General features: G+C 37.3%; 1 protein-coding gene across 2 annotated transcripts in view; it reads left to right on the forward strand.

Moving 5' to 3' along the window:
• Positions 1–1,764: 1,764 nt before the first annotated feature.
• KIF2A (kinesin family member 2A) overlaps positions 1,765–27,413 on the forward strand; it is a 65,476-nt gene continuing 39,827 nt past the window's right edge. For both annotated transcript variants that reach the window (XM_061187830.1, XM_061187831.1), the window contains exon 1: positions 1,765–2,074. In XM_061187830.1, coding sequence (XP_061043813.1) covers positions 2,011–2,074 — 64 coding nt within the window. In that variant the 5' untranslated portion in view covers positions 1,765–2,010. The remainder of the gene's footprint in view (positions 2,075–27,413) is intronic.

Genomic DNA, 27,413 nt, shown 5'->3' on the forward strand with positions numbered 1-27,413 from the left:
CAAATTGCAAAGTGTGTTTAATTTTACATCACTGGATATAAAATTTGAATTAATGATTTGAAGATTACAGTAGAGTACTAGGTTATTTTTTGTAGGGTGGTTTACTTTGTTTTTTAACTTGATTATAAATACAAAGTACTATCACATTTTATTTCACTTGACCCTCATGAAAACTTCCCACAGGTTGCAAAGTATGTGTCAGCAACCATGATAAAACATAATATTTTATGAAGCAATTTTAAATTTAATAGGTGTATAGCTTGATTTCTTTGTATTCTTTAAAGAATTTGCAAGCAAATAAATAGATGCTGTATACCTCAGTCATAGAGACATCAGGGAATGAGTTCTACTAGACAGAAGCTCAAAGAGTTCAGATAAAACTCTCAAATTATTAAAAAAAAAACTGAATCTTGATTTGGTCAAATCTTATTTTGAAACAGAGGTCCTGAATTGAGATTTACAGTAATGTCATTTCTGGAATGTAAAAGTCGGTTATTTTCTAACTTGTCTACCCAGTGTTTTTTTCATAGACATTATTTTTACTTTAGATTGGATCTAAGAAACTTTCTTCTTTTGACAACTATGCCTTTAATATATTCAAGTTACAAACGTAGTCTGAATCTTTCAACAATTCTTTTAGGATCTATTTGACTTGATTACTTATATTAGGTTGAAAACTCTAGCCATTTGCATATATCCACACACGCACTTAACACACATATATCATTTCCAATTTTTAAATTTTAAAACTGTTAAGTTTTTAGTTAATATTACAGGGAGATTAACAATGACTAGAGAAAGTAGGGCACGATAAGTGTGTTTCCTCCATATCAAGTCCTAATACTAGAAGCAAAAGTCACACGTTTGGAGGTTTGTTTTACACAGTCCTGTAAACATAGTTTCCATGGTCCCTGTCCACATGGCCTTCCTGCTCTGCCAGGATGAAGAATCCCGTTCTCCACATGCTGATGTGGTCAGACTAATCAAGTGACTGCAGGAAAGGCACCTTCCTTAGTCAACCTTGTGTCTGCCCTCTGTCCTTGAATCATAGTTACTGGTTTTATGGTCCAGTGCAAATAGTCTTGAACCCTACAGCAGAGACAAGACACCAGCATTGGATGCATCATAAACCGAGCAGTCAAGCCCCGCCCCCCCCGCCCCCATACCACAGGGTTTCTTTTTGAGTGGCGATGAGCTATAAGTCAAAGCCATGAAAAAAGGACCTTCATTCTGACCTAGGATGGGTGACACCTCAAAGGTGTTTCTTCTTTTCTTCCACAACTGGATGGGAAACCTTGGGACGGTTACTTGGACAGGCCACCTCTAAGTAGCAACAGAGGTGACACTCTCAGATGAAACACTGCACCCATGCTGTCAGTGGCCGACCCCTAAATTCATCCCTCAGCCACGCGCTCCAGCCGGAACGCCCAGAAACCACAGGGTCCTTAATCCATTCCAGCAACAGCGCCAATTTTTGGAAGCCAGAGAGGCCGGATGGCACCGGGGCGCGGGTTCCTGCCTCTTCCAGGCCGCACGCCGAAATCAAACCAGGCGCAGACTCGCTGCGGGCCGTAGAGCGCGCGTTCCGCTCCCTCTGCCGACCTCACTGCGGGCGGGGCCGCCTCGAGGCAGCGGGGAAAGGCTGGCGGAGGAGGAAGAGACGCGGGAGGAGCGCTCTGCGCAGGCGCCCGGCGCCCCGCCTCCCCAGCGTCGGCTCCAGGGCGGGCGGCGCGGGCCCGCCCACTTTCGCCCGCGCCGCCTCACGGCCCCGGCCCTCGCTTCACCCCGACGCCCCGGCGTGCGCGTCCTCCCGCCGGCCTGCAGGCCCGGGGCCTCCGCCTGCCAGCCCGCCGCTGCTCTTCGCGGCCCCGGCTCGCGTTCACGCTGTCGCCCGGGCCGGCGCGGCCGCGGGCAACCGCTCCCCCTCCCACACCTACCCCGTCCCCTCCCCGCCTTTTCCGCCCTCGCGTCCCCCTCCCTCGGCCAGCCGCCGCTGCTCCAGATGAGGTGATGGCAACGGCCAACTTCGGCAAGATCCAGATCGGGATTTACGTGGAGATCAAGCGGAGCGATGGTGAGCCTCGCCGCCGCCCCTGCCGCCCGGGCCCCGCATTCGGGCGTGCACGGAGAGGACGCGGGCGCCGGCTGCCTCATTGATTACTCCGCCGCGCAGTGGGGGCGGGAAGGCGGTGGCGGCGGCGGCCACGGCGGCGCTTTTGTGTGTGGCGTGTGTGCGAGTGAGGCCAGCTTGGGGTCCGCCCCGGGTGCCGCTGCAGTGCCGGGGCGGGGAGGGGCCCTTCGGGGGGCTGGGCCGGGGGAGGCCGGCGGGGAAGGGCCCGGGTGTAGCGGGCTGCGTCTCTGGGGGCTTCGGGCGGGCGCGCTGGCGGGTCCCGAGCCGGGAACCCTCGCTCCTCCCGCGATCTCCATCCTCCCCGGGGACGCCAGCCCGGGGGGTGGGGGCAGCGGGCTCCGTTAAGGTTGACCCAGCCTTGCGTCTCACCCCGGCCTTTTCATTTTCCGGCCTCATCTCTGCGGGGGTGGGGAGAGCGTGAAGACCAGAGATTTCAGTATTTAGGGAACCGAGTGCTGGTTCCAGGCTGAGGTGGGGGAGAAAGGCCAACCCCGCTGGTTTAAAGTGTCTGGCTGTCACGTTTCTTCGTCTGTCGTTTCTCGAGCATGCCTCTTTCTTTTTTGCTAGTCCCTTCCTTGGAAGAAGGATGCGGAGCTTGTCGTGCTCGGCCATGAATAAGGGTGCGGGTATAAATGGGGAGAAGTATTCGATAAGCTTCTCAAAGGTGATGAGGCTGAAAGGGAAGGAGCGGGATGAGCCTAGTCAGTGCGAGGCACTACTGACTGAGAGGGTGGGGCTGGGGGACCGTCTGTTGATATTTTCACACCCTCCGGAGAGGTAACCTAGAGGAAAGTGTAAGAAGAGGTGGAGTCACGGGCTTAAATAAAATTAGGAAGAGAGAGAAAGCCCTAGGCTTCTGTATCTTTCTGTAGGTTTCTCTTGGGGAAAATGTTTTATGTCACTAGCCAGCCAGGCTTGGAAATAATTTATATTGTAAAAGAGAAAACGCATGGAGGGGGATAAATTATTTTCTTTCAATCCAAACATTGAAGAAAGTAGAGGTGTGTAATATCGAGAGGTGTGCGGTGTTCCTTATACCGTACCTTTAATTTGTGGCTTATTATCATTTAGCCTAGTCGGTGGTAACTGTTGCTGGTACATCCACACCCTCTTGGTTTCTACCAGGTTTGACCAAGTTATGTGAAGCTGAGATTGACTTTCATGTTATCTATGTGATGTATTGGAAGACCTTGTATTGCTGATGATTTTTTCCCCTTCGTTATATTTGACATAATTTGTGTTAACAACTGGAAGCATTATTATCCTGTATGTGAGAAGATGAATTATACCACTTAGAGCTTTAGAAGTTACCAGCAACACTAGTGGGAAAGAGATGTCTCTTTTACTTGGGTTGGGGTTTCTTTATATTTTCTCTTCAAATAACTTTTCTTAAGCAGTGCTGTTAACTGCAGTTTCATTTTTAGGTAAATGCAGGTTCACCGTATATTAGCAAAAGTAGGGTTTATATATTATTTTAAATTTGGGGGAGGGGCATAAAAATGTGTAAGTTCTTTACATTCTAAGCCTTTAACTATGATTATAGGTGTTACTGTAGAATCTATCAGAAGTATCATGATATTTGAAAGGTTTGGATAATTTTATATTTTCGGGGGTAACATCTTTTTATTTAAACGTATCGGACTGGAAACAATTTTGGTTTGTGGGGGGGTGGTTCTAGGATAGAGGCTTTTAATACTCTTTCTGCCTTAACCTTCTGCCTGTACTAGAAACCCAGACATGTAAGAGCTTTGTGTTCTTACATAAGTGCAAATAACCTAAAATCACATTTCAAAGCAGTTTGCCCTTGAGAAATAATGGAAATCATTATAATGTATATCATCTTAACTTATAGTTATGTACATATTTATGCTCCTCAGATGCATGGTAGAGTTGAAGGTAGCAGATAAGGAGAGAGCTTGAAAAGAAGGGAATGATCATTTGCATTGGGTGGTGGTGTTTCACAGTAGAAATTGATGTCTGGGAGGCTCCCCTCAAGCTTATGTGTTTTAGATAAAACAGTAGTGGTCATTGTAACAGAAATAAACTTTGTAGTTGGTTGAGCACGAATGTAATGCCTGAGACGGTGGAAACCACACGATGAAGAAGGGCTGCTAGACTGCTGTTAACTGGTGACTTGATGTTTTTCTGCATGCTTGCTAATGGTGATCCTTGTCCTTGTTTCCGAGCATGCTCCTCCCATCCGTTATGTTATATTAAAAGTATATATATTCCCAGGTAACTAAAGTAGACTTGTTACTCTCTTTCAACACCCTGCTCAAAACTAATCCCTGCTAAGTCTTCATTGATTACTAAAGCTGAATGGCCAGTCAGCCACTGAATTCCTAAGTCATTAGGAGACTCATGAGACAGCATATTTCCTTAAGTACTAACATTTGGGTACATTTTTCTTAATATTATGTTTTCAAACTGACCAGACAAGGGGTAGTGTGGAGATCGCAATTAAGGGATGACAGCCTCCCCATGCCCACTTCAACCAGAGCCAGAGCATCAAGGAATTTAAAATTTCCTGAATTCATCTGCGTATCCCATTGTGTTCCTAGCTGAGTTCCTTGTATTTAGTTTTTGAGCAAATCATTCATTATTGGATTTTGGTTTTCGAACATTATTTTAATTAACCATTAAGATGAAGTCTTACCTGGAAGGGAGACCCTTGCCTCTGTGCTCATCCTGTGAGCCACTTCCCTCTCTACCCCCCCATGCCCACCACACCTCATACAGGCCTCTTATTCAAGATTCCCAGAGTTGATTGAAACTGAGTGATCTGTGAAGGCTTGCTGACTTTTTTGGTATTCTAAGATTAGAAGTGACAGAGGTTAGGCTTGGACTCCTCAGATTATCCCTAGCCACGGGAGGTAACCTGGTGTGAAATTGGACTGGTTTCTGGAAATGAACACTCATGTTTATTTTCTTGCATGTGTCTTCCTATTATCTTCCTGATTGAGTTTCTTTTTGGAATCTAATGACCCTGAGAACTGCAGTCTTAACTGTTGTGTAACTAGGTAGTTTTCATTGGGAGACGCCACCCCCCCCCCCAAAAAAAACACCGTGCACTGTTAAAACATTCCTTATTTGTTCTACAGTAGCTGTGACTATCGTTTGTGGGCTGGGGGAGTGATGAGATATGTTTTGAATATTTCGAAGCTGCAGCTATGATGGGATTGTTCTTTGGGGTCTCTTAGTCACAGGATTGATAAATGTGATCTGAAGAGAATCATACACTATTTCAACCAGACAGATCCTTGGAGATGATCCAGTTCTCATTCTTATAGATGTGGAAACTGAGTCCCAAGTCACTATAAGTGAGTTGTCTAGATTCATACACCTTCATACAGTGGCAGCCAGGAACCTGGCTTACATAGCATAGAAACCATACTATCAAGAACTGTGACAGTAGAGGAAGAATTCTCTATTATTTGGGAACCATATACAGCTTTCTACAGCCCAGTAAAGATGTAGGAAATTGCTTCTCACTCATGGGAAAGCCACTAGAGAGCAGTATTATAGAGCCCAATTGGAATGATCCAGTAAAAACTGTTATGGTATGTTTACTAGAAGGTCACAAAACTCAGAGTTGTGGGAGAAAGAATATTCCTGTGTCTTAATTAAATGGTGAAAAGAGTGCTTTAATTAAGCATCTGAAATCCAGAGGAAAGTGAAGATTTCAAAGGACCCATCAGGAATCTTTGAGTTTGGGGCAGACAATCTTTAGAAAAGATTTTAATGACTTAATTCTCTACCTACTTTGCCACATATATTCTTCTGCTAGTTCATCTTTACATGTCGTTATATAGCCTTTTGGAGAGCAGACTGAATTTAGGTAATAAAAATGAACCACATAGCAATATAGTTCCTTTTGGTACAGTTATGTGATTTTGATTATGAAGTGGGTAGAATGGAGAAAATTGTGGACTAATGATTTCTTTTTACATGGTGATTAGCATGATGATGGTTCCATATATATATATATATATATATATATTTTAGGTCTTCATAGTTTTCCAAATAGGTTATCTAATTGGATCCTCACAGAAACCCTATGAGGTAAGTAGGGTAGGGAGTGGCAGATTCATTGTTTTATAGGTGAAGAACCTGAGGCTGGATTACTTGCAAAATCACATGGTTAATTAGAGTCATAGCCTGGACCAAAACCTAAGTCCTTTTACTCCTAGCTGTCTTCAAATGCTGGCAAATGTTTGCTGATGATGGTATGAAGTTGATCACTTTGTGTACTTTGATTTTTTTTTTTTCTTTTTTGAGATATGAAAGCCCCTTTTGCTCAGATAACCTACAATTAGTAATGTTGCTTAAATTTGCCCTATTGGTGAGATCAAATTGATGTCTGATATTTTATTAACTATAAGCATTAAGATTCAGCAATCTAAGGCTTTAAAGCCCTTTTCAATAGTCAATCACTTGTTGCTTCCAGAACTACCACAGAAAGAAATCTATATTCATTGCCTAGTCACTTGATTCTTATGACAGAAATTTTGGAACTGTGAGGAAAGGCACGTTAACAAGGTTAACTTGTTTGTGTGTCAAAAATCTAGAGAAAATAGCAAAGAGCCAGTTAAGCTTGTGTCCCTTCAATAGGGAAGGAGGCACAAGTGTGGAAAATCCAGAAAAAGATTCCTTGAGAGATCATCCAGACCCATTCTTTCTAGTCACAAGTATACTTGTCATTAATATTACATTAATTTTTTGCAAAGCTTAATTTTTGGAATTAACCACCAACTTTGCTTTTAACACCTCTATCCTGTAACCTAAAATAATCTTTTAAGGTGTTTATTTGTTTTGATATTGTAGTTTTGAGCTTGAGAATAGATAAAATTTTAAGCCCTGAGTAAAACTAATTTTCACTCTTCTGGTCCAATTGTGGAGCAAGTGTGGGAAGGTTGCTCTTCTATCACACACTAGCTCTTTTAATTAAAGTAGTACTAATGGTATTGTAGTGCCTAAGTGAAAATAGACATTAGAACCTCACCATATTAAATATTTAAGTGCTTGATTACACATAGTGGATATTTTGCCATGTACGAGAACTAAATACAAGTTCATGGTGATTGGGATTTGTCTAGTGAAAACTTATGCAAAATGAAATGGAGTATCATTTCATTGTTGGTTAACCTTAAGTTTAACTTTTTGCTTCTATCTCCCAAGAGTAAAATGAGGGGAGAGGTGTCCCTTTTAAAAGTTGTGCTTCTAAATCTAGTCCTGGGCTTTCCCATTTTGGGTACTGCTTGTTTTTCTCACTACCTACCTACTGCAATCAAGCTTGCAGTTCAAATGGGCATTTATTAGGGTGTGAGAGTATTTTGGTGTATAGACCTTAAGTCATATCATGTCATATCACAAAATAATGTGACATTATGTCATATCACAAAATAATGTGATCTCATAATTCTCTGTTTTCTTATTATAGAGTTAATTAAGTATACTTTTGTTAACAGTCTGTTAAATATAGGTCATTCTGATGTGTGTTGGAGATACAAAAAAAGAATAAGATACACACACTTCCTGCCCTCAGAAACAAATGATTGATAACAAAGTATGATTAGTACTGATAGAACAATGCCATTCTATGTGTACATCATTACCGCTTACCTTTTTAGATTTAGACTCTTTAGACTCTTGAAGTTATGAGTCTTCTGGATGGAAAATACATGTCATACATGCTGTCCTTTTCACCTCCTCTTCCCATGACCAATATCCATTATCTCTCGTGGCATGCTTTCCTGATAAACCCATATATTCAGTCTCAGAATTCTTCTTAAAATACAGCACCACCAGTCCTGGTAGCCCTTGTCAGTCAATTGAAATTGGCATTATTTGTCATTACTGGCCTATTTTCTATTCTCTAATACTCATTTGAATTTTGACTTTATAACTTTTAACCTTTGTTTTGATACTTAAAGGAATAAGGTTTATTCCATTTTAACTTTCTGGCAGACCAGTCCCTGGCAGCAGATTCCTCTCTAGATATCCTGTGCTGGGGTGCTTGTAAACGCAGGGACCAAGGAAGCAGATAGAGCCAGCTGATGGCGCTTCTGTGTGATCTGGGAACAGCCTCTTCACACAGTGTGGCCAAGGGATTATGAGAGTCAGGCACCTCCCTGGGCTGTATTTTACTTACTTTCAAAGACTTTTTCTCCAGGTTTTTATTGGTTTTGGCATTAATTTTAACTAGATTTCACCTATATAGAATTTTTTAAAGGAAGGGTTAGATCAGGATGGGACATACTTCTGGTGAAATTTGTTGAGTGTCTGTATTATGCAAAGAATGACCCCTTTGATTAGAACCCTTGGCCAGGAGCTATCTACTCAGCCTCATCCAGATAGCTTGTATCTTCCATACTGCCACTTGAGTTTTGTTTCTTTCTTAAAAAGTGAATCCAGGTGTTAATCTTGATACCTGAAGGGATTTAACATTTGTGCCCTTTATAAGTCAGTTGCTTTGCTAAATCCAGTATCTTGTTTGACTTTCATGGCAACCCTATAATGTAGACAGTATCTTCCCATTTTACAAAAGAGAAACCCTGTGCTCAAGTGTATAAGCTACTGTAAAGTGTTTAAGCCTCATGAAGGAACATTTTGGATATTTACATTATATATATTGGTCAAGGCTATGTGGTAAGTGTATTTTTGGGATATGGGATATGGATATATTTAGAGAACATATTGGATAAATGTTATGGGAGTTCTGTTTCTAGCCTGGGTAGGATTAGTGTAGTGGTTCACAGCCCTGACTGCTTCTTAGAATCACCTGTGGGGCTTTGGAGACAAACAGGCAAACATAAACAACTCCCCACCTATCACTACCGGTATCTGGGTCCTTTGCCTAGAGATTCTATTTTAATTGGTCTGATATGGAGCCAGGGCCTCAGTATTTTATTTTAAGACATTTCATACGCTGGTGAAACTTAACTTCACACACTGGTGATTTCAGTGTGCACCCAGGGTTGTGATCCATTATTTTAGAAAAAGTAGCATCTCCTAACAGTAATCTGACAAAACCTCATGGCAAGTGAAGTTTTAATGATGGGAGGAAGATGACCAGTAGATTGCCTTGGGGGGAAGGAGGCATTCTAGGCCTGTGGCACAACATGTGAGCTGGAAATGGAGGGCTGTCAGGTTAAGGGCATTTAAAACAGGCATACCAGAGGGTGATAGATGAGGAAAGGAAGGAAGGAGGAGTAATCTGGGACACCTTATTAAAGACTTGGCAACGAAGGTAAGGTAAGGCATCTTGGAATTAATTTCTAGGACACTTGGAAACTACTGTAGGACTTAATCTCCTAAGAGCAGTAATAGGAGTTAGCTAGTGATTAGTGATAGATTAGAGGGAGAGTATTACTGAAAATGAGAGCTATCAAGGATAAGATTGCATTAGTCAAGGAGGGTAAGCAGTGGTTAAGGAACAGATGAAATACAGAACACTGTAAAAAGAATTGATGCTATAGGCAATATATCACTTGTGCTGAATAAAGGGCAGATGTGTTGAAAGGAATGGACTTAACATTTGGGAAGGCTGAGTGTCGGTTATAAAATTTCTTCAATCTGTTTAATCAAGCTAATCCTATTCACGAATACAGCCTAGAGGACTGCAGAGCCAGTGTACAATGTGCTATCAAAGAGCATCCAACTCAAGACTGTTCATAGTTTTTGCCACTAGTATCTTAAAAATAAGTGAGTCTAAGGTATGAGTCACTTCCAATAAATGTTTATATGTAGATCAGGAATTTACTTAAGCTGTAACGCTTTGCCTACTTAAGAAGACTCAGTTATAGTATATTAGCCAAGACCCTCTCAGAACTCCTAGAAGAGAATGGGAAGGAAAAACAGTACTTAAAGGATCTGGCTTCGGCTCTTTAAGGGATGGAGTGTTTTGATTCTTAAAATGCAGCTGCTCTCCTTTACTTCTCCTTTGCTCTTATTTTTGGCCTATTTTTTTCTGCCCTGGCTTTTGCCTTCCCTTTTCATCCTCAAGATTCTGAATGTCATTTCAGCATTTAGAATCTCTTAACTACTATTTGCAATTTAGGGCTTAAAAATGGGTAAGCAAAGGATGAGTAGACAGAGCCCAGTGGATTTTTAGGGCAGTGAAATTATTCCTTATGATACTGTAATGGTGAATACATGTTGTAAATTTGTCAAAACTCAAAGAAGATACACCACCAAGAATGCACTCTAATGTAAAATATGTACTTTGAGTATTAATGACGTGTCAGTATAGGTTCGTTGATTGTAATAAGTGTACCCCGTGTGGGATGTTGATAGTATGGGAGGCTGTGGGTATGTGGGGACAAGGGATATATGGGAAATTTCTGTACCTTCTGTCTAATTTTGCCACGAACCTAAAACTGCTCTTAAAAAAAATCTACTTTTAAAAGGGAGGGAGGTATGCAAACTTTGGACGTTAAAAGTCAGAGCTACTCTCGAAATAATGGACCAACTAGTGACAAGAATTTATAATATTTTAAGAATCAGGATCAACCCAGTAGGGTTGCAGTTAAGGTAAATTTTTGCTCTTCATTTTTGTTATGCTTAGTCTGTTGGCCAATATGAGATACTTAGGGTTTGCTGACGAAATTTTTAAATGAGCTGTAGTGCAACGAGAGGATTCAGGTAAGCTTAGCAACTTTACCTCCATCTCTTTACTTTGGCCCATGGACATTTTGAGTTTATAGCTCAAATAGCATGACAAATGTCCAAGCATTGTATTAGAAGCTTCATCCTTGAAATTGGCCAGGGTTTAATTTAAGCAAGAGTTTACCTGTTCTAGTTAAACTATAGGTAATTCTTGATGTAAGATATGCATATGAAATCTAATTATGTCATCCTATGAAAAGTGAGTTGGGAATGCAAACAGCATTAAATTTTGCGGGGTGGGGAAGGTAGTATTTTTAAGCCTGTAGTTTACTATGGACTGCTAAAGAGAAATGGATATGTGATTTACCTATATGGTTTTTAGGAAATTAGAACCAATTTGAGGCCCTAATTAATGAGGTAAGTCTTAGAATTTAGCCACAGACAGCTCTCTGATGAAATACTGCTATTGGTCAAAACTTGCTTATATTTCTACAGTGAGGAAATTGACTTGTCCAAGGTCATACATAAAGTAGCAAATATGAGATCAGAACGTAGATTATCTGCCTCTAAAGTCCTGTACATTCTAATTCCTTTAGAGTTCTTTGTGTACTATGAATGTTCCAGGCATTGGAAGTCAGGTCATTAAATAATACTTTCTTTTTTTTTTTCTATAGTATAGATTGCCTTCAGGTGTTTTTATTAATCCAGCTAGCGTTTGCAGCATGACCATTATTATGAGTCCCTTCATCTGATGCCTTTGAGGGAATAGATACAGGACTTTACCCTAGAAAAGGCTACTTTGTCAGTTACAACAGAATATTAAATAGCTATTGTACTCAATGCAGGTACTCTGGCTATATAATTTCTTTTGAAAAAAAAGTTCTAGGGACTTTCTTAGTGGTCCAGTGGTTAAGATGCTGAGCTTCCAGTGCAGGGGGCATGGGTTCGATCCCTGGTCGGGGGACTAAGATCCTACATGCCGCGCGGCCAAAAAAAAAAAAAAAAGTTCTAGACTATTCGAGTCTGTCTGCATTGCCTAAGTTTAGGCCCTCGCTCCCAGATTTTCCAAAGTTTGGACAAGTACATACGCTAGCATGTGAAAGAATGCTTCTTATTAGATGAGCAACTTTATTGTCAGGAAAATACAATATTAGATCTACTTGCTAGGAGTCCACTGGTATTATTGATGAATTGGGGGGCCTGTCTAGATTCAATGATCTTTATTTTTATGAAACTGTTCTTTGAAATTGTTTTCGGATAATATGTGTGTTGCATTTTTACAAATTGTTTTCCAGTTATAGGTGATATTGAGAGTTGATTACAATATGGCCCTAGACATTGGGATGTAGTTTTATTGAGTGATACACATCAGAAAGTCTACAAACAATAAATGCTGGAGAGGGTACGGAGAAAAGGGAACCCTCCTACACTATTGGTGGGAATGTAAATTCGTGCAGCCACTATGGAAAACAGTATGGAGTTTCCTTAAAAAACTAAAAATTAACACAACATTGTAAATCAACTATACTTCATTTAAAAAAAACAAAACGAAACTGAAAGTAGAGTTACCATATGACCCAGCAATCCCACTCCTGTGCGTATATCCAGAAAAGGCAAAAACTCTAATTTGATGCATCCCAGTGTTCATAGCAGCACTATTTACAATAGCCAAGACATGGAAGCAATCTAAGTGTCCATAAACAGATGAATGGTTAAAGAAGGGGGTGTGTGTGTGTATACACACAGAATGGAATATTAATCAGCCATAAAAGAGAATGAAATATTGCCATTTGCAGCAACTTGGATGGACCTAGAAATTAACATACTGGGGAATTCCCTGGCGGTCCAGTGGTTGGGACTCAGTGCTTTCACTGCGGTGTCCTGGGTCAATCCCTGGTTGGGGAACTAAGATCCCACAAGCCATGTGGCACAGCCAAAAAAAGAAATTATCATACTAAATGAAATAAGTCAGACAGAGAAAGACAAATATTATATTATATCACTTATATGTGGAATCTAAAAACCAATACAAATGAACTTATTTACAGACTCACAGACATAGAAACACTTATGGTTACCACAGGGGAAGGTAGGGGGAGGATAAATTAGGCGTATGGGATTAACAGAAACACACCACTATATATAAAATAGATAAACAACAAGGATTTACTGTATAGCACAGCAAACTATATTCAATGTCTTGTAATAAGCTATGATGGAAAAGAATCTGAAAAAGAATATATTTGTATGTATAGCGGAATCACTTTGCTGTATACCTGAAACTAGCACAATGTTGTAAATCACCTATAGTTCAGTTAACAAGAAAAGCAAAATTCTTGGTGTAAAACTAAAATGTCACTACGGTTTAAAAAAAAAAAAAAGAGTGATACATTTCTTTTAACCTTACATGCTCTTTAGGGTTTAATTAAGAGCCATTTCTTAACTAAATTAAAATTACATAAAACTTATTTTCCTCCTACCCCTCATACCTTTCCTTCTTAATCTATGCAGTTGCATCCTTATCTCTCCATTTTCTAGATGTTGGTGTTCTTCAGGGCTTGGTCCTAACTCTGCAGTACTTCTTGCACAGTATTCTCTCTGGGAGAACTAAATGCTTCTCTTCACCTCAGGCTAGTTGAAGACACATACTGTTTGTATGTCTAATGAATTACTAATTATCTCCACTTGGATAGCTCATAAATACCTCAAATTCAGCATGTCCAAAATTGAACCCATTCCCCATTCCCCAAATCTATTTCTTCAGTATCTCTCATTACTTTCATTCACCCTGTTGCCCCAGTCAGAAACCTAGATGTCTTCCTTGACTCCTTGTTCTGTCTTGACCTCGTTTCCTATCATCAGGTTCTCTTCACTGCTCAAGTACCTCTTCAGTCCTTACATTTTTTCCATCCCTCTACTATACTTTGGTCAGGCTAGCATTATGTCTCATCTGTACTGCTGCAACAAATTCCTAATAAATTCTTAAGGTCTCTCTACCTTTGGTTGGTTACTCTTTCAGAATAACCTTTCAAACATGATCACCTGCTTAAAACTTTCTGATAACTTCCTTTACCTCTCTTACCCTTTGAATAAAAAAACCCAGCTCTGTAACATAGGTTACTGCAGACCCTGAACAATCTGACTTTCCTCTCCAGTCTCATTTCTTGCCACTTACCTGAGGCACTCCAGACACTGAGCTCTTAGAACTTGTACCTAACCTATCTAACTGGTGTTGCTCTTTTTTGTGTCTGCTAAATACTTCATCCTTCTTTGATTCCTAGACCAGGATGGGTCCCCTGCTTTATGTTCTCCGAATCCCCTCTATTTACTCTGTCAGAACACTCATGGGACAGTATTATGTGTTTAATTGTCTCTGGTCAGACTCAAGTTTCAGCATATCCCCAATGCCTAGCAGAGAACCTCCACACCCTTAATAAATTATCTGTTTGCTGAACCAGTGATTAAATGAATATCTAGCTGTGCTGTTCTTTCACTACTCTGTCTATTCAAATTTTGACATTCTGGTAAAAATTGATTTGTGTTCATCCTCCAGGCATCAAGAGTATGACATAACAAAGTATGTGTCATTGTTTTTAACGTATACTTTCTTTTTTAAATTTAATTACCTGTTTTGAATAGCAACGTGTGTAAATGTGTACCTTTTCCCTACAGACGGCATATTGTACACACTGGTGCTTCTTAATTTTATTTTCACTTAATAATAACAACAATATCGTGGAGAACCTTTGAGTACATAAATAACAGTCTCATTCTTTTTCTTTTTTTTAATTTTTATTTTATATTGGGAGTATAGTTGATTAACAATGTTGTGTTAGTTTCAGGTGTACAGCAGAGTGTTTCAGTTATACATGTACATGTATTATTCTTTTTCAAGTTCTTTCCCCATTTAGGTTATTACAGAATATTAAACAGAGTTCCTTGTACTATACAGTAGGTCCTTGTTGGTTATCTATTTTAAATATAGCAATGTGTACATGTCAATCCCAAACTCCCAATCTGTCCCTCTCCCCCTTCCTCTCTGGTAACCGTAAATTCGCTCTCTAAGTCTGTGAGTCTGTTTCTGTTTTGTAAATAAGTTCATTTCTATCATTTTTTTAGATTCTGCATATAAGCGATATCATATATTTGTCTTTATCTGACTTACTTCACTTACTCATTCTTTTTCATAGCTGCATTTTATTAGTGATTATATATACCACAATTAAGATTATGCCCATTCTGTAGCTACTGTACAGCTAGTACTGTACTGAATAATCTTGAGCTTATGTCATTTTTTACATACATGACTACATCTGTAGGATAAAGTCCTAGAAGGAGAATTGCTGGGTCAGAGAATTGTACATTTTAAATTTTGATAGATCTTGCCAGTTTGCTTCCATAGAGAGTGTGTGAATTTACCTTCCTATCTGCAGAAGTGCCTGTTTCCTCATACCCTTGTCCATACAGTGTACAAACATGTTTTTGAGGTTTGTTAGCTTGGATTATGAAGTTCATACTGTGCCTATAGAATGTTTTTTTTTTCTTTCTGAAGTTAAATGGCCCTTAAAAGATAACAGGTTTGGGCTTCCCTGGTGGCGCAGTGGTTAAGAATCTGCCTGCCAATGCAGGGAACACGGGTTCGAGCCCTGGTCTGGGAAGATCCCATGTGCCGCGGGGCAACTAAGCCCGTGCGCCACAACTACTGAGCCTGCGCTCTAGAGCCCACGTGCTGCAACTACTGAAAGCCCTCGCGCCTAGAGCCCGTGCTCTGCAACAAAGAGAAGCCACCACAGTGAGAAGCCCGCGCACCGCAGCGACGAGGAGCCCCAGCTCGCCGCAACTAGAGAAAGCCTGCATGCAGCAACGAAGACCCAACGCAGCCAAAAATAAATAAGTAAATTTATTAAAAAAAAAAAAAGGTAACAGGTTTAATTTTTAAAGTGTTTATGAGGTCTGGACATATAATGAAAATCAAGTTCTAGTGTGTGATTATGAGAAGAAAGTAATTTTTTTAATTAAAAAATTTGAAAAATGGACATTATAGTTTTTAACCTAATAAACTTGAGCAGCCTTACTAAATAATAGTTTAGATTGGGAGCTTTGAGACTCTGAATACAGTTAAATAGTTTATGCTAATGAAGTACTTGCCTGTATTTCTATCAGTTTGTACTTAGTTAACTCCCTTAAGTAAATTGTCTCGCTATTGAGGGCAGAATCAATAAACTTAATCTCTATAGAGACAGAAAGTAGATTAGTGATTGCTTATGATTGTTAGTGATTATTGGAGGAAGGGGAGGGTAATAGCTCAAGGATAACAGGGTGTCTTTTTGAGGTGATTAAAATGTTACAAAATTGACTATGGTAATGGTTATAAATATCTGAATATGCTAAAAACATTAAATTGTATGCTTTAAGTGATGAATTGTATGTTATGTGAATTATACCTCAATATTTTTTTTAAACCTTTTCTTAGGCCAAAATGGTGAATTGTTAGTTAGTTACCTACTTTTTCAAAAAATTGAGGTGTAATTCACATATCGTAAAATTCACCCTTTTTAGGCAACAAAACGAAAGTAAACAAGTGGGACTACATCAAACTAGAAACCTTCTGCACAGCAAAAGAAACCATCAACAAAATGAAAAGACAATCTATGGAATGGGAGAAAATATTTACAAACCATATATCTGATAAGGATTTAATATCCAAAATATTTAAAGAATTTAATAGCAAAAAAGAAATCTGTTTAAAAAATGAGCCAAGGATTTGAACAGACGTTTTTCTGAAGAGGACATCTGTATAGATGGCCAGCAGGTACATGAAAAGATGTTCAGTATCACTAATTATTAGGGAAATGCAAATCAAAACTACAATGAGATATCACCTCACCTGTTAGCATGACTATTATCAAAAAGTCAAGAAATAAGTGTTGGTGAGGATGTAGAGAAAAGGAAACCCTCGTGTACTCTTGGTGGGAATGTAAATTGGTGTGGCCACTATGGAAAACAGTATGGGGGTTCCTTAAAAAATTAAAAATAAAACTACCATATGATCTAGCAATTCTACTTCTGTGTATTTGTACGAAGGAAACAAGATTCTATCTCGAAAAAAATATCTGTATCCCTATGTTCATTGCAACATTTTACAATAGCCAAGACATGGAATCAACTAAAGTGTCCATCATGGTTGGATGGATAAAGAAGATACAAGGTGTGTGCGTGTATATACATATACACAATGGAATATTACTCCACCGTAAAAAAAGAATGAAGTCTTGCCTTTTGCAACAACATGGATGGACCTTGAGGGCGCTATGCGAAGTGAAATAAGACAGTGAAAGACAAGTACCATATGATCTCACTTATATGTGAAATCTAAAAACAAAACAAAGCAAAAAACCAAACTCGGGTGCCTAAAACAGATTGGTAGTTGCTAGAAGTGGGAGGTGGTGGGGTATGAGGGGGTAGGTGAAATGGGAGAAGGGGATCAAAAGGTACAAACTTACAGTTATTCAATAAATGTCATAGGATATAATGTACAGCATGGTGACTATAGTTAATAATACTGTATTGTATATTTGAAAGTTGCTAAGACTGTAGATTTAAAAGTTCTCATCACAAGAAAAAAAATTTGTAGCTGTGTGTGGTGATGGATGTCAACTTATTGTGGTGATCATATCACAATATATACAGATCATTATGTTGTACACCTGAAACTAATATAATGTTATATATCAATTATATCTCCGTAAAGAAAAGGAAAAAAATAAAATTCCAGATGAGGGGAAAAAATTCGCCCTTTTAAAGGGTACAATTCAGTGATTTTAAGTATATTCCCAAAGTTGTGTGACTATTATCACTGATTTCAGAACATTTGCATCGCTCCAAAAAGAAACGCATACACATTAGCAGTCATTCTGCATTGCTCCTTCACTCCAGCCCCTAACATCTACTAATCAACTTTCTGTCTTTATGGATTTGCCTGTTCTGGACATTACATATAGGTGGAACCATACGATATGTGACCTTTAATGTCTAACTTCTTTCACTTAGCATAGTCTATGCTCAGAGTTTATCCATGTTGTAGCATGTTTCAGTATTTCTTTTCTGTGCCTGAATAACAATCCATTTTACTTATTCATTCATCAGTTGATATTTGAGTTGTTTACAGTTTTTTTGCTATTGTGAGTAGCATTCACCTACAAGTTTTTGTGTGGACATATGTTTTTTAGTTTCCTTGGGTGTATATATATATATATATATCTAGGAGTGGAATTGCTGGGTCATGTGGTAACTCTATGTTTAACATTTTGAGGAACTGTCATACTGTTTTCCATGGCTACGCCATTTTATGCTCTAACCAATAATATTTGAGGGTTCCAGTTTCTCCACATCCTTGCCAAAACTTGTTACTGTCTTTTATTATAGCTATCCTCATGGGTGTGAATGTGCTTACTAGCCATTTGTATATCTTCTTTAGAGAAACGTCTCGTCAAATTCTTTGCCCATTTAAAAAATTAGGTTATTTATCTTTTTATTGTTGAGCTGTAAAAATTCTTTAAATATTCTGGAAACTGTTTTATATGCATTGCAGATATTTTCACCCATTGTATGGGTTGTCTTTTCCCTTTCTTGATTAGTATCCTTTGAAGCAAAATAGTTTTTAATTTTGTTGAAGTCCAATTTATCTTTCTTTTCTTTTGTTACTCTGCTTTTGTTATATCTAAGAAACCATTGCCTAATTCAAAATGTGATCTACTTTTATGTTCTTTTACTTCTGTAGTCCTTTCCATGACCTATATCACCTAAAATATTTACATATGTTCTTCCTTGATCCTAACACCCATTCTTGACCTTTGAACATAGAGAGCAGATTATTTTAGCATTGTTAGCAAGTATACTGCAGTTTTTTGATACAGGATTAATAAGGCTTTGGGATGTATTGGAATCCTAGTTGTGAAGTCATCTGTCTTTGTTACAAGAGTTGAAGGGTTCCTATTATATGTGTAGGTGTGCATATGTAGTATAATATGTCTGGGATTTAGAGGAACCATAGTAAGACAGCACAAAATCAAGCATAGAGAGCTATGTGGGAAGTAGAGTTTAAACTTGAATTATGGTAAAGATGATTTATTTTGGTTTGGTTTCTTTCGTGATCCCATCCTCAATATTATTTTAAAACAGATCAATGGCATGTAGTTCAGTTTATTAAAAACCCTTCCAGCTGTACTAAATCATCTGGGAAAAGAGGAAAATAAATTCATAAGAAGGTATTTCTTTTTAAAAAGAGAGTGTAAAAACCCCATAAAATTACATCTGCATACATACTGAAGTTAAATATGGATGAATTGATATGATATCTGGGATTTGCTTCAAAGTAATACAGTCGTGGTGGGAGGAATGGCAATAGGATTGGCCATGTGTTAAAATTAATGAAACTAAATGAAGAGTATTTGGTATTTATAGTATGTTTGTAATTTTCATAATAGATTTAAAATTTTTAAATAAAAACTTTTAAAAATGCCCCCTCAAACCTAATCTTTCTCTTTAGTTTCAGATCCACCTTCTAGATATTACCACATGGATTTCCTGCTGGTATTTCTAATTAAACTCATCAAAAATGGAATCCATTGCCTTTATCTCCAGATTTCTGTATTTTCTGTGTTCCTTATTTTGGTTAATGGAAGCACCACATACCTGGTCTCCCAAGATAGAAACTTCAGACATTGCCAACTTCTGTAATTCCTTGAAGATTTTTGCTCCTGACTCACTGTTATTCTCTCCTACCCTATTCCTATCATATTTTTTGGTAATTGCATCATTCATATATAGATGATCTTTCTAGTACCCTCTCCTCTCAGTTCTTTGAACTGCTTTCCTCCCTCCCTCCTTCACTCCCTCTCTCCTTCCCTCCCTTCCCCATTCCTCCCTCCCTCCCCCATTCCTCCCTCCCTCCCCCATTCCTCCCTCCCTCCCCCATTCCCCCCTCCCTCCCTTCCTTCCTTCCAGTGATCTTACCCTTGACCTTAATTAGCTAACTATAGTCCTAACATCTTCATAATCTCAGTTTCAAGCATCCCAGTTTTCAGTCACCATTCTGTCTTTCCAGCATATTCCCTCTAGTATCCTGACTCCACTAATCTTTTGACTCCACCAGGATTTATAATCCTACTACTTTTTATTGCTCCTATCTTTCTCTCATGAACTCACTTTCTAATAAACCCTCCCTTATATGTGTAACTTAAACTCCCTTGCCCCCTCTCTTGATCAGCAAAACCTCAGATCACTCCCTTCTACATGGTTTAAACCTCCTTGCCCTTTCTAGGTTGTCTGAAAATGACTGGAGGGAAAAAATCATAATTATGCTTACTGGTCACAATTTAAATTCATGGCTACTTTCCTTGAATGAGCAATCATATCTCTAGCCCATTCATTCTTTCCTAGCTGACTTTTGTCATAAAATCCTTAGTGTTTATTTACTCACCCACACTCTGAGCAGATGACCTTGCTTCCCTTTTCCCCACTGAGAAATATAAGCAATCAGAAAAGAACATTTACAAATCTGCTGTATCTAACCAGGTACCAGTATCTGCACCTGTAAATCTGCCTTCCTTACTTTGCCATGGATAAACTCTTTCTGTTCCCATTTTAGGCCAATTTCCTTTACTTGTTCACTAGGTCCTATCCCCTTTCACCTGCCCAAAATTACTACTTCATGAGTTCTCTCTTTGTGCTGTATCAATATGTTCTTTTTTACTGAATTATTTCCATCAGCATATTGGAATGTTATTTCTCTCATCTGAAAAAGTGGTAACTCTTAATCGCACTTTCACTTTTAGACATTGCTTTTATTTTACTTGATCTGTTAACAGCATTTGACACAGTTGATTCATTCTCTCTTCCTTGAAATACCTTCTTCACTTGACTTTTAGGACTTTACTCTTTGGATTTTCTTCTTTTTCTCTGGCAACTTCTTGATCTTCTTTGCTGGTATCTCATTAACTTCCTGACTCTATACATTGAAGACCAGGATGTCTACCCTCATTCTCTTGGTGATCACGTCCACTTTCCTTGCCTTAAGTACTGTCTATATCAGTGTTTTTCAAACCTTTTTTCATTATTGCCCTTCTCCAAAGAGCCGTTTTAGATTTTTTCCCCTAATCACACTGTCCCATGAAACTTTGATACTACATATACTCTGTATTTGTGTATGTGTTATGTGCTTCTATGACTCTACTTTTCTTTGTATACCTTTTGCTCTAGCCACACTGACTTTGCTATTCCACATTTTACCTTAGTGGTAAAAGGGTTTAAAGGAGTGATTATCTGTTCTTTTAATCCACATTGGCCAGGCATTAAAAGTAGAAATTTCCCTGGGTTAGAGCCACTACCATCATAGGTTTCCATAGTAGAGTGGAGCAGAGATTGATTGTGATGACAGATTCCTGGGAGAAGTAGTGACATTGCAATCAGGGATTGAGATTTTGGCACAAGGCGGGGAATGTGCCCTATTTATCTTTGTATTCCTACTTCCTGATTATGTCCTCTACCATTTGAAAGAGGACATATTAGTCTGCATAGGCTGCTGTAACAAATAATGTTATAATGCTTTATAATGTTAAATAATGTTATAATGTTACAATGTTTTATAATGTTTTTGGCAGCTTTCTGAGTTATGTTTAAATTTTGTGAATAAATATATGCACAGATCTACATTGCCTGGGTTACTGCTGTTGGAAATGGTTGAAAAACATTCCAAAATATCCCTAGCTCTTGTTAGGATGCATTTAAGCATAACAGAAGATGATATGTACATGTAGATATAAAAAGTTCACAGAATAATGCAGCTCTATTGGTATGGAATTCCCTTTTGAGTAAATATGAATTTAAGCCAGAGAGCAGTTAGGTAGCATTGCTCAATATATGCAGCAGGTATCTGTGAAAAGTAGTTCTTCAAAACTTTGGATTAGTGCTTGCTTCGGGAGCATGTATTCTAAAAAACTTTGGACTGTCAGCAACATGTTATTTTAACACCACCACTATAAAACTTCGCAAATCTTTTATTGTTAAACAAATGAATAAAGGTGTATTTTGCATATTCTGTCACCTAGGAGAATGATCTTTTAATTAAAATGTATTGAGATTTATTTAGTTATTAAACTTTAGTTAATAAACTTAATGAAGTTTTTTTTAGTGCTGTTTTCTAAGGTTGGTTGGTTTGTTTACATTTTCACTAGTTCAGCTAGAACCCTAAACAGATAACTTATGATTTTAGAAATTCAGTTTTTATGTTTTCTTTACTAGTGGTTTTGGACACTTTCTAAATCCTCTCTTCCCCCAACCCCAAATATGCATAATAATATCAGGAAACTACAGTAATTTAATACTTTTTAATGGGATCGTGGCCCCTTTGTGACTTTTTTTTATTATCCGTGTGGGTAAATAAGGATGGAAATTTTCTTAAAAGCTGCATGATGGGCCCTTCTAAATGATAATTTTACCCAAATTGTTAGCGTGCAGTGTGGTTCAATCATTGCTGTAAAAACCCAACAAGATCTGAAATTCCCTGTCGGTCCAGAGAAACTGGGCAGTATTGAATTTTCACATCCTTTTTCAAAACAATGGACATATGAGTTAAGACTTTGAAAATTTGTAGTTTGTTTACAATATTAATGACATTTGTCCCATTTTTAAGTTGTATTTTCTTCATGAAAATTCTTAGCCATACCATTCCCATTTTTCAGAATTCCAGCTTTGTATTTAAAGTGTAAGAAAGGAAATGCCAAAACTTTTAAATTTAGTTATAAACAGTAACATCTTAAATGTGATAAACCAAAACAAAAAGGTCTCTATGTTTGGCAAAGTCACATTCCCCAGGGATTTACTAAACAGCAACAGCACTGTTAACCACTGTCAGCTGAGGCATTATTTGTGCCCTTCTCTAATGGCTCCTTGTTCCACCAGAGCTGTTGAAGAAGGTGTGACGCTTACATAGTCCTCGTTAAGGATTCTTTTCATCACTGCTTAGATTAGCTAACAAAACCTGGATATCAGAGTTTGGGAGCTTGACTTCTACTGGATCTGCTATAATGATCTCTGAAAAAATCACCAGATTATTGTCTGTCCTCATTTATTGGTCAGTGGCATCTAGGAACAGATTGACATTTACTGTTGTAGAGAATATAAATAATAAATTATAAACAGCTTTGAGGTAGCTGGCAAGACAAAAAATAATGTATTAATATTACTGTGTATTTAACATTTTTCATTTTCCAAAGAATGCTCTTAGTAACATCCTTTGATTGTCATATTCTACTTTAAAGCAGCATTGTGGAAATCTCCATTTTTCCCAATTTTTTCCCATTGGAATATCTTCATGTTCCTGAAGGAGCATCCTTTTAATAAGTTGAAGAAAGGAATTGTTATGTTTTAGAAGACAGCTTTAAAACAAACCTCCTTAGACAACAAAAGTTAATTAACGTAACACATTTTGCTATGACTCTACTTGGAAAGATGCACTCAAATTTGCATTCTACACTGGCACTGGTTCTTATAACTATACAGTTGATTTATTTTACTGGAATCAATATTTTATACAAAATTTAAGAAATAATAAGAAGCCTATTTAAGACGGATTTTAATCACATGATATGAAGTTTCAAGAGTTTTGAGGTTAGTGTGTTTTAAGAAAATTTATCAGGATTCTCTTCTGGTAGGAACTGACTTGGAAGAAAGTGCTTCTTTCAGATATTTATTTACCAACTACTTTGAATTGAGTAAGCATATGTATTTTACTCACCCTCTGGAAGCAACATCATGCCAAGCACTTGTTCTGAATGTGTGCTTTTATAATTCAGAGTAATATTTAATTTTTTGTTCTTCCTAGTATGGATGTTTATACTTTTCCTCTTAGTCCCTGTTTGCAGAGAGGAGAAAACTAGTTTTTATTACCATTTTTTTAAAAGTCAGAAAAAAAAAAAAAAGAGCCTTTCAAATTATGCGGTGGTATTCTGATTGAAAACTGAGGTTACTAAAGGTTTTATCAAGAATAGATATACTAGAGAACTATTTATTTTAATTTATTAGCATGTAATCTAGATTTGTTTTCCTTGCATGGCTATATGCACATGAATGACCAGTGACTACTGGTTTATCCAGAGTTTGTGTAAAAAATTTTTAATATTTTTAGCTAATGATATTTATAAAGCATTGATTTTTGTCAGTGTCTTTAAATTTATCAAACTTTAAACAAAAATAGATATTAACTTCTAAGGGTTTGTAAATTGCCATTATAAACAATCACAATTCAAGTTTTATTTTCACTAATCATTTTAGTTGTGTTATTCTTTCATGTTTCAGTTTTGAAAACTTTATTTGCATCTTACTATTTTAGAAATATGAAAAGAAAATTTTATGGAAACAGCTCAAGAGGGACTGATAAAAATAATGTTTACTTTTTAGGAAGACTTGTTGCATGTATGCTTATGTATACCTCAACTCTATGATTAGGGTAATTAGAAATAGAAAGAAAACATGGAGTTTGTAATCCTAGGTATGTCACAAACAGCTGCAACCTTTTTAAAAACAGCGTGGGTCTGAAAAGAATTGATTGTCACTTTTTCATATTTTTCCTTACCTTCTACCACTATATCCTTTTAATAATGTACATATATTTGTTAGCATTTTAAATATTCTGACTTTTAAATACTTGTAATGATATTTTATTAGTATTCTTGACTGCTTTATTTTAGCTCTTGCCTTCTGCATTTGCAGCCAAATTATACTTTATATGCTAGACAAGGTTTATGCCAGCCTAATTGGTTGCTGGCATTTCTTAGCCTCACAGCTGCTGTGAATTCAGCTGTGAACTAGGAAACATATAATAGGATCCTGTTTTCAAAGACCAAAGGCAATTGTCAACATGTAAAAGTTGTTTTTGACAGCTAAATAAATAGATGAGATTTTATGGCAAGTTAAATAGCACCAATAGCAATCTTAAGTAGCCATCTTAATTTTAAAGATTAGAAAGTCCTGAAATATAGAATGCATATATTTGTTATTTTGGTTCACTGGGGCAAAGGTGGCTTGAATTCAGGTGTTTGTTCTTCTGTTCAGTCATTTGTGGGGTTTTTTCTTTTTAAAAAATCACTTGTCTTAATATTTACTAACAGATTTTTAAAATTTGAGGTATGAACTTTCTCCCTTTGATTTCACCATAACGAAAAGTTGAGGCTTAAATGATGTAAAGATATTTCTTTAAGTGAACTAAACATAAATGGCTTTGAAATAAAGATTATGATTTCAAAATATTTTATATATTTACATTACTTGATTTAGTAGATATTATTTTTATAAATTATCCTGACATCTAAATTTGGGGTGAAATTTACATTTCTCTTAGGTTTAACCATATGAAATTATCATTTTTTTAGGTTAAAAATGGTCAAATATAGACCATTTTTTTCTTATAGTTACGGTGGTTCTCATATGATTTAATTATATGTAAAAGTCTGTTCTCAATAGTAGAAACCAAGAGGATCCTGTTTTTAAACAATACATTCATCTCCCACTGAGGTCAGGAATCTGTTCCTAAAAATCAGATGTTTTATGTGGAAAATGCTGCCTGGGAATCTGTTTGCCTTTATTTTAAATAGGAAAAAATTGAAACAGTAGTCATCAACCCAAACTTCCTAACCAATTTCAAAAATGTAACAGACACTATAAATTCACCTACATATAAGTAAAATACTGTAATGTTTAACAAACAAAAAATAAGGGTAACAAATCTATTTCATATACAGTAAAATCTTTTCTTCCATTATAATTGCTTTTTCCCCATCCTCAATATTTTCCTTCAACATTTTCTTAAATATTTTGGGACTCATTCAACACTGGGGAAAACAGGATGAAATAAATATAAAAGGCTGTGGAAATACATTTAGGACAAGTACACGGTCTCAGGAAGTGGCTAACACTGAGTATTATGCCTATGTTTTGTATCAGTTTGATACTTGGCATGCTTTTTTAATTGTGATTCTGACCATCTATCGGTTATATTTGGAATGTAACTCAGAACTTTTCTTTGCACACTCTTGTTTAAAATGCAAATTGAGTTTTGGCATGGACAAATATAAATCTTTTCCTATTTAAACATTGGCCAAAATATCTTACATTGAGAAATAGTTTTTATGAAGTTTGTGTATTAAAAACCAAGAGGTGTTCTACTGGGAAAATGATTGGGGAGATGTTCTGCAGGATTTCTCTGTATTTCTCAAAACTCTTTGCAACTGTTTTTTTATTTCACTCTCAACAGATGACATTTTCTACACTGTAATTTATCTTTACAAGTAGGTTGAAGTAAAGCTGAAAACTTTTAAATCTGTCTCTAGATTTTTAAGTTTTAAAAAATAGAGTTTTGAAACTGTAACAGTTATCATTAATTTATATAATAGTGTTGATTTTATATTATAGTGTGAACTTAACAGTTTTCAAATCTCACTTTCATTTTCTGTGAACATGAAATAGGACTTAAAGATGAATTGGCACTTCTGGTCAAAATAGTACAATAAAGTTCATGTATTGGCATCCATCTGCCCCAGACATATAAGAAAAAACCTTTAAAAAGGCATAGTGAGCTCAAGAACAAGATATCACCATGGAGCAGAAATGGATCAGAAATACTGAGGGATGAGTGAGGCTGAGCAGGCAAGGTTTGACTCCTGAAGGATGACTCCTGAAAAATTTGACTCCTGAAGGATGATGGGGGACTAAAAAAAAGAACCAGAGTCAGGTTCACTGTTTGAAGACAAAGACTTGTGGCTCCTCTTTAAGGATGCTGATCAAAAATTCCTGCTGATTTGCTTCCCAGAGCTAAGTTTATAGGAAATTTTCCTCCAAGGGAGGCAGTCCAGTGTCATTAAGGTAGAAATACAGGGGTGATACTCAGCCACTGTGCACTGGGTAAGTCATACCAATCATCTGTGGCTTTATCTGTTCTGATTGGTGATGTATCTCACCTTTAGAAACCAGTAACAGGATACCGAGAGTCAAAGAATCATAAAGAAAATTAGAAAATAATTTGAACTGCACAATAACAAAAATACTACCTATGAAAATGTTTAAGATGCTACTAAAGCTGTTCTTGGAGAGAAATGTGTAGCTTTAATTGCTTATAAGGAAAAAGATAAAGATGAATGAGCTAAAGCATTCACCTTAAGAATTTAAGAACCAACAAAATATGCCCAAAGTAAGTTGAAAGAAAGAAATAAGAAGGACTAAATGCAGTAATTAAGTATTTAATAACGTATAATAAAGGGGCTCAACAAACCTGTGTTGTTCTTGGAAAAGACAAAATTGACAAATCTCAGGTGAGATTTTATTAAGGAAAAAAAGTTGAAAAATTAGGAATAAGAAGTGATTATCATTACAGATGCCACAGGCATTCAACATAATTATGAACAACTTTATGCCCCAAATGTGAAAACAATATAAATCTCCTAGAAAAATATAATTATCAAAACAGTAAAGAATAGAAAACTCCAATAATCCTATATTAAGGAAATTGAATCATCTCACGAATAAAACCCTAAGCCAAGATGGTTTTAACCAGTGTCTACCAAACACTCAAGTTTCAAATAATTCTTATTTTATACCAACTATTCCAGAATAAGGTTGGTAT

This window comes from Eubalaena glacialis, chromosome 4 (genome assembly GCF_028564815.1).
Source record: "Eubalaena glacialis isolate mEubGla1 chromosome 4, mEubGla1.1.hap2.+ XY, whole genome shotgun sequence".
In the NCBI taxonomy this organism is placed as follows: Eukaryota; Metazoa; Chordata; class Mammalia; order Artiodactyla; family Balaenidae; genus Eubalaena; species Eubalaena glacialis.